This window comes from Euphorbia lathyris, chromosome 3 (assembly GCF_963576675.1).
Source record: "Euphorbia lathyris chromosome 3, ddEupLath1.1, whole genome shotgun sequence".
Lineage (NCBI taxonomy): Eukaryota > Viridiplantae > Streptophyta > Magnoliopsida > Malpighiales > Euphorbiaceae > Euphorbia > Euphorbia lathyris.
Window position 1 is genome coordinate 22,027,113 of NC_088912.1, and position 8,743 is coordinate 22,035,855.

Below are 8,743 nucleotides of genomic sequence, written 5' to 3' on the forward strand. Positions count from 1 at the left end.
ACGGCCGAAATATGGTTAGCACCGGATGGTGGAGGACTTTGGTGCTTTTCAAAACCAGATGGGCTCACTAGTACAGAAATGCTCACTTGTGTCGCACTTTTTCAGGTTGTTGTGTCGCACTTTTGCGCGACACAACAGGGGTGCGACACAACAAGTTTGCATCGCTCGTGAGAGCGACACAAGATACTTATCTGTTGTGTCGCACTTCTCACGCGCGCGATACAATAAAGCGCTAACTCTTGTAACGCGCTTCTTGAGTGCGCGACACAACATATGATAATTCTTGTGACGCGCTCTAAAAAAGCGCGACACAAGCTCTCCGTTTAATCTGGTACATTTTGTATCGCACCTTCCTCACGCGCGACGCAAAATATTGATATTTTAAAAAAAAAATTAAAAATTTTTTCCAGCATAGCATAAAATTTTTTAATTTATAGAAAATACACTTAAAACTAATATCACATTGCATAAATAAATAAATATTAAAAATATAATCACAACTTAATTTCTTCAAGAAATAGTTGCATATATAACAATTAATTCAATTTGCCATATTCAAGTTTTAGCCAAAAAACCTAAGAAGATGAATAAACACTAACAACTTCCACAAAAACACTTAAACAAATATCTACCTACTTGTCATATTCAAGTTTGTAGCCAAATAAACTAGGAAGATGAACAAACACTAACAACTTCCACAAAAAAACTAATGCAAATATCTAGCGACTTGTGATTTCGACTCCAAAATAATCGGCCCAAATATCTCGAACATCATTAATCTCCTCCTCAGAATATGCCATTGACTTTGTTGCAAAATCCTTCAAAGAAAGTAAACATAAAAATATAAATGTATTATAGTAGCAAATTAACTTAGGGAAAAAACACGAAGGACTAGAATGAAAAAAAATTGCAACTCTTACCCTTGTTAGATTCTCACTTTCAGAGTGATATTGCACTATTTCAAACATATTGCGCATTACATAAAAGCCACACTCCGTTGCACCTATTTGTTGAGGGCACTACATGTATTGAAATTTAAATATATTAATTCATATACGAGTAGATTACATATAACTTGAGGTTGAAAAACAATATCATACCTTTTCACTTCTCCATTCCAACGATTGATTGTTTCTATGAGCTCCTTTCCCTATTTGAATGTTCTTGAAAGCCCTATAAATTTGAAATGGATATTAGATCGTGTAACAAATAAAGAACTAATAACTTCTACTAGCTTACTTATTCATGATGAGTCTAATCGCAAATTGGTGAACTCCTGACTTGTTAGAATCAAATACATGTACAACGCGATTAGCCAAAGAAAGCACAAGAAGAATCCAATGGTTCCTACATGTAAACGGTCAAAGTTATAATCATAATCAACTTATACTTTTTTACTAGTGACATGAAAAATAAATAAAATAAAACATACTCTTCATGATATGGACAAAATATGAATCGTTTAGAACATTGTTCCATCACATGTCTCATGTATTTGAGAGAAGCATCCGGACTAGAACGCAACATGGTTAATGAAACCTTACTTGGACACATGAATGTAATGGAGTTCAAATCAAACTTATAAGGATATCGATCTATCATAGCCCTGCATACATAGTGCGTATTACGTTTAGACGAGCACCACAATTACCAAAAGAACAAAAAAGTATGAAAAAAAGGTTTGAATATCTTACAACATAAAAACTTGCAGAACTGAAACACTGAGACGATCTCCTATGAGAAGTTGAGTAACATCTTCTGACATGATATAGATAATGTCATCATGAGCATCAGAATAATTAAAAGTTGTCTTACCACTCCTCATTTTGAAGGTGTTTCCCTTCGGAAAGGTAGAAACAAATGACTGCAAATATCGACACTTTTCAGTCAAATGTGATAGCGATACATCAATCTGAAAGGGTCTTTTAGGATTTATAGCAGACTCATTAGTCGCACGGCCACTATCAACATGTTTCTTGCTTCCACTCTGCTCTCTTGGAATGCTCACCTAATATTCAAATAAGAAATTAATTAACTATCCCAAATGATCATAAATTATAGTGAGAACTTAGTTACCTCATTATCATGACAAAGAAGAACCAAATCTTTTGGCCATTGCGTGAAACTACCTTCTGCTTCACCAAGTTTCTTAGCATATGAAGACGGCACGTGAATAAGTTCATGTAAATAACCTATCTCAACAAAGTCAACTGACACTTTCACATGTCCAGGACGCAATGGCTCATGATGATTAAGGGTCAAGTCTCGATGTACCGTACCGTGAGCAACAACGACTTTCACAGAGCCGATCATTAATTGCAACCGACATTTATGATGCTCCTATAGATTCATTTAGGAGCAAATAGGTAAGAGTATATTCACATAACCTAGATAACATATATGCTCCACAATCAGCACAATAAATATCACACAAATATTCACATATATCCATACCTCAATGTTGGCAAAAGGATCGATACCTCCTGTACAACTACTAAAATGTGGAGTGACCGGGCTATTGGTCATATGATTTGGTATTGGAATACCAGCTTGTGCAAGCATATTCCTAAACTTCTGCTCAAATGCCAATTCCATTTCCTTAGCCTTCTTATCAACCTCCTGTTGAATTATTGATTGCATTTCCTCCCTATGAAACTTGGCATCTAACTTAGAACTAGGTCCCCAAACATCTCTATGACAAGTCGCACCACCAAATCCTCGCACACGACCACTGCAGTCTCTACTTCCGATAGAACGAGATAAGGGATCATCTGACCTATTTGGAACAAACTCTCCTGCAACTGCTTTTTGCTTCCACTCATCCTAGTCAAATAAAATTATGCTTAAATTATGGACGAAAATTCATGAATGCAGTTAAGGTGATTCACAAATTCATGAATGCAGTTAAGGTGATTCACAAAGTAATTGAGAAAGACAACAGGGGCTTGGACTGTCAGCTTGTATGTATGCCTGGGAAAACATACTTGTATGTCTAACACTATACAAACCAAGCTAGCAAAGTCTTGATCAATAAGCATGCTTGCTATTTCTTTTGATGTTATACTGAATTATGTGTGAAATGTTGCAGACATTGCAGTTGACGCATCAACAAAGAAGGTCGCCGTTAGTAGGGTGGGTTCTTTCATGTGCCTCTGCAAAATAATTATTCAGTGGTAGGGAAATAGCTATGATGCATAGGAGCATCAAAGATTCTCATATATTCTTTATGATTTGCATATGCAAATGTTGAAGGATGATGTGGTTATTGGATGCTCCCATTCCCATATTTAAAACAATTAGACCTTTACATGGTCATATACTTTAATGGCAATTTTGTAAGTAATATTGGTTAAGTTGTTTCTGAGTCTTGACAGAAGTTAAATGAGAGGTTAATGTTATATAACTTATAAGTATCCGTTGCAGGTGGTAGTTTGCAACTCTGTTTCTTTGTTTATGGAAATAGAATTAAATTAATATTGAATACACTCATTTTACTTTACTTTTAGATATTATCCTCATTCAATAAAGTTTTTGGGGTTACTTGATAATTATAAGTGAAATAAATTAAATTCTTAGAAAATCATATCATAAGAATTGAGAGGCATGGTTTTCAATTCTCTGCCTCCACTACAAGTTTAATGGTACATGCTAGTAAGACTGTTCAAATGGGTAAGCCCAGCCCACTGACAGATACTAGAAGATGCAGATGCCTAGGAATGTTGTTTCTACTGTACGCTTAATAGATCAGTAACAAAACTTTAATGGTCATTTATTTGGCCCCTTAAACTTTATCCTAAATCCAAAAAATTGGTAAAGGACTTGGACTGTCAAGTTGTAAGCTTCTCTTCTTATTTAATTTCTTCTTTACCTACCATTATTATATGCTTTTTAACTTCATCACATACAATTAATTTATGAAATACATAATAACATTTGTAAATAATCTTATTTACTTACAATTCCCTTTTGAACTTTCTAAGTTTCCTCATTGGGCACATATTAAATAAGTTTTTCTGATGTAAACTTCTTATCTATTAATTTACTTACAATTCTATAAACTTCTGTTAGCAAGCAATTCTGGAATTTCAGAATAGTTTTTCTGATGTAAACTTAGAAGGCACATATTAAATAAGTTTCAGTTTGAAATTTATTTAGTTCTCTTATGTTAACTTATTAAATAATGGGATAAGGTGTAAAAATGCCTCTAACATTGTCAATCAAGAGCAATATTACCCCTAAGGTTAAAAATGGTCCAATTAAGCACCTAACGTTATTAAATTACTCCAAATTTACACACTCTCTGGACAAAGTTCTTTTCTCATTTTTTATGTAGCTGAATTCATTTACATAATTGAGCTCATAGAAGTGAGATTTTTTGTTTCTCTTAGATCTTTTGATCTTTTCCTAAAGGAAAGGAATTATTTATTGCTCTTTTCTTTATTATGTCTACTTCAAGTGCTGGCGAAAATAACAGCAGGGGGGATTTGATGGATTATGTTGTTATTTGGAATGTGTTCTTATAATTTAAATGGTGAAAATAGGAAGAAGAGATTGGCTGAGATGAGGGTAACAGCTAAAGTTTCGAGGTTTGGAACAGTGGTTCCAATTTCTGGGTCAGATTTTGTGAGAGAAGTGTCTCAAGTGCCCCCTGATGTTTGGGTGGTGGTAATTCTCTACAAGGATGGGTATGATTGATCTTTGATCTTTGGTGTATCATTTTTCTATTTTTCTGTGTTGCCTTATGAATTTGTTTGTGGGGTTGATGACAGATACCAACAATGTGGAGTACTGCTGAAATGTTTGGAAGAATTGGCAACAAGATATCCTGCTACAAAAACCAACCCAACCGAATTATAGATAGCATGCTGCCCAGCCCACTACTTGCATAGCCCGAAAAATTAGACAAATCAATAAAGTTTGAAATTGAAATTGAGGTTCAGGTTCAGGACTAGAAAATGTTCTACTTCAAGCAACAGAAAACATCAACAGGTAGGTTATTTTGAGAAGCTAAAATTGTCACCCATAAAATTAACATAAATTATTATCCTAACAATAACCATAGCATTATCATGGAGAGAAAGAATCAAGAGTAGTTGGTAAGTAATATTGGGGGAAAATAACGAAACCTGTTTCCGGCGCCTTGAGAAGCGGAATGACCGGAGATACGAACGGCGGTGTGCGAGGTGGCGGTGCAAGGTGGAGATGGCGGTGTGCAAGGTGGAGGTTGGCGGCTATGGAGGTGTGCAAAGTGGAGGTTAGCGGCTATGGAGTTGACTGGGTGGAGAAAATAAAACCTAGAAAGAAATAAGGAAGCAGAGAAAGCATACGATAGGTTTTATTAATTAGGTAACATTCTTATATTTAAATGTTTTATATTCCTTATAATTAGTAAGTACTTGACAAGAAATATGGTGGTTGAGATGTTTAAGACATTAGGTAATGTGTTGACAGATTAGTAGAGGTTCAAACCTCCGCATTTACATTTTAGTTCGTGTTATTTTTAATTAATTTATCTGGAATAAGTTTATAATCAGTGAATGGTTAACGAGAAATACAATGGTTCAGATGGTTAAGACATTAGATGATGTATTGAAAGATTAGAAGTTCGAACCCTTGAATCTACATTTTAGTTCATTTTATTTGATTTTTATCATTTTTTTTAATTTTTGAAGAAAAAATATTTATATTCAAATAGTAGTTCGTATTAGTTGTACATTTTAGTTCATTTTCATCATTTTTTTAATTTTTGAAGAAAAAATATTTATATTCAAATAGTAGTTCGTATTAGTTGTGTCGCACCTTTAAAAAGGAGCGACACAAAAATAACACACTACTTGTGTCGCTTTTATAAAAGCGTGTCACAAAGATAACACACTCATTGTGTCGTTCTAGTAAAAGCGCGTCACAAGCTTATTCTTGTGTCGCACTGAAAAAGAGGCGATACAAGAAGTATCTCATTTGTGACGCACGCTCTTCAAGCGTGACACAAGTGATGACACAGAATACTTAGTTGTGTCGCGTTTAAAGAACGCGCGACACTAGTTACTCTGTTGTGTCGCCTTCTCTTTAGGCGCGACACAAGAAGTGCGACACAAGTGAGCATTTCTGTACTAGTGGCTAGCTTGGTCAGCAGTTGGACTTTTGTTTATATCACTAGCAGGACTGACTGGTTAACATTCTGCGAAAAAGGATTAGGAGGAGGTGGATCGGCAGAGATGTTGACTTACTTAGGATCAGTCTGAAGCTGACTGGTTTCAGAAATAGGGGGTAGATCAGAGCTGACCTGAGCAGGATTTTCCTTTTCTAACTCTTTATCTTGAGTAGCAGAAACTTCGAGCACTCGCTCGGCAGAAATAGGACCTTGAGAAGCTTTAGGGTCGGCTTGTTCCTCAGCTTGAGAAACAGAGGCTTGCTTTTCCGTTGGTTGATCTAGAGTTGGTTCAGAGAAGAATTGAAACTGAAGTTTTGTGAGGGCAGAAATCGATTCTCTTAATGGAGAATCATCCAGAATGTCAATGACTGGAGATTTTTGAGCCTTTAGCTTGAGTTGTTTGCCTGTGCTGGTCTTATGAGTGGGATCAGCAGCAAAGAAGTCAAGAGACTCAGAAGATGAGTTCAGCCCAAGGGCAGCATTGAGATCTCTCACAACTTTATCTTTCGTTGTGGACTCAGCATCAACTTCCTTACTTGGCTTAACGTTATCATCATCAAACTGACCTTCCAATTCTTCTTCCTGGTCGGTAGGGGTTTTCTCAAGGTCAATCTCTTAGCTTCTCACAAAGTGTGAATCGTCGGAGACAACGAAGTCAAGAGGAGGTGCATCGATTGGCTTTAACCCAGAAGATTTCTTCTTCTTTTTCAACGGTTGCTCAGGGGTTTCCATACTTTCTTCCTCAGGCTCAGCTTGCCTCTTCAGTTTTTCTGCTGACTTAGGTTCATCCTGACCTTGCTCAGCATCAGCTTTCTTTGCACTGGATATTATTCTCAGCTTCTTCGGAACTATGTTGACATCCTTTGCTGACTGGTCAGCTTTCCGCTTTTTGTCATGCTGAGTTCGGTCAGTTGGTTTCGCCAACACGTTCTTTCCCTTCTTACACGGCACATCCTGTGCTTCTTCAACCGCGGCCCCCTTTCCCTTCTTGGGTTTAATGGGTTGGTCATAGGCCAAGCCAAACAGTATGGCTGCAGTAATTTCTGTTCCCTAAACATTAATCTCCTCAACTAAGCTTACCCTGTAGTCTTTGAGTATCTTGGTGATTAGTGAGCCTAACCTAAGTGTGCCCGTACTTCATTGGAAGACACCGATGAGAAAAACAAGCATATTGAGTGGTTGGTAGGTTAGCATGTGCCACATGAAGCACTTCTCAAAATTAGACGTTGAGAATGTGGAGTTGACCTTGGGGATAGACCGAAATACTATATCTAGCCACGCATTCCCACACATAGTCTCGGGAATAGACCGAAATACCCATTTGTATAAAATTTGAAAAATATCAAAACCTCTCAAACACCCTAAACTCTATTCGATCAAATCCCGACTAATTTCTCAATGAAAACATGGATCGTGGGAGGGGCGGAAGAGGCAAAGCACTAATGGTACGAATTCCGGTTTTATTTTGTCGGTTTTTGCTTCGTTTTTGAATCTGTTCGACTTTGGGGGAAATTTGCGGATTCGGGGGTGGGGCATGAGGCTATCACGCCCGCACCTATGGAGCAGCGTGATAGGCTCACACCCGTCCCTATTTCGGGATTTTTTTTACTTTTTTAAAAAATAAATTTTATTAAATTTTAATTTTAATAATTGTTATTTGTTTAAATTAATTTGATTATAATTTTTATTTTTGGGAAATTTGTATGTTGTAAATTTTATTTTGTTTAATTTAATTTAGTTTAATTTAATTTAGTTTAAATTTTTATATTGTATAATGTTAATTATAGGTAAATTTAGTTGTTGTAAAGTTTATTTTGTTTAATTTAATTTAGTTTAATTATTTATGTTGTATAATGTTAATTATAGGTAAATTTAGTTGCTGTAAATTTTATTTTGTTTAATTTTATTTAGTTTAAATTTTTATATTGTATAATGTTAATTATAGGTAAATTTACTTGTTGTAAATTATATTTTTGTTTAATTTAATTTAAATTTTTATGTTGTAAATTGTATAATGTTAATTATAGGTAAATTTAGTTGTTGTAAATTATATTTTTGTTTAATTTAATTTTGTTTAAATTTTTATGAGTAGACGGAGCGGGAGACTGTCGCGGGAAAATCTATTCCGTCATCAGTTCGTCGTCTAGATATGGACGAGGATGAGGATACACCACGTCATACGAGACTGCATGGTATTGATGTATCAGGTCGTAGACGGAGAGGGGCTGGGACGCAACAGGTGCGGGGGCTTCGACTGAGCAGGCTGTGTTGGATCAGTCCGAGATTGGGGGAGTGGAGGCGGATTATTCTGATGACCGAGATCTTGGTCTTGATATTGTGGATGAGTATTTCCAGGAGATAGTCGAGGCACAACGACCGGGATCTGGTGGTGATGGTGATGGTGATGGTGATGATGTGCAGCCGCCCCAGTGCTCGAGCAGACAGCGCAGAGGTGGTCGCTTTGCTAATACATGTATTATTTATAGTATTATTTAACATTTTAGTATTATTTAACTTTTTAGTAAAATATTTATAATTTTGGCATAGTATTTATAATTTTAGTATAGTATTTATAATTTTAGTATAGTATGG

At 35.9% G+C, this 8,743-nt stretch overlaps 1 protein-coding gene across 1 annotated transcript; it reads right to left on the reverse strand.

Annotated features, from left to right (window-relative positions):
- Window positions 1–468: 468 nt before the first annotated feature.
- Window positions 469–5,325, reverse strand: LOC136224108 (uncharacterized). The gene is made up of 9 exons (XM_066012360.1): window positions 5,127–5,325; window positions 2,455–2,823; window positions 2,077–2,340; window positions 1,695–2,008; window positions 1,433–1,606; window positions 1,240–1,347; window positions 1,101–1,173; window positions 921–1,019; window positions 469–818 (listed from the first exon to the last, which is right to left on the reverse strand). The coding sequence occupies exons 2-9, from the start codon at window positions 2,638–2,640 to the stop codon at window positions 720–722; spliced, it is 1,317 nt and encodes a 438-aa protein (XP_065868432.1). The 5' UTR covers window positions 2,641–2,823; window positions 5,127–5,325; the 3' UTR covers window positions 469–719.
- Window positions 5,326–8,743: the final 3,418 nt, after the last annotated feature.

Bases quoted from the DNA above. Each gene is read 5' to 3' on its own strand.
- LOC136224108 (XM_066012360.1), bottom strand. From the start codon at position 2,640: ATGCAATCAATAATTCAACAGGAGGTTGATAAGAAGGCTAAGGAAATG. The intron at 2,341-2,454 runs GTATGGATATAT...ATGAATCTATAG, and splicing joins ATCCTTTTGCCAACATTGAG to GAGCATCATAAATGTCGGTT. The intron at 1,020-1,100 runs GTATGATATTGT...CAATACATGTAG, and splicing joins TGGAATGGAGAAGTGAAAAG to TGCCCTCAACAAATAGGTGC.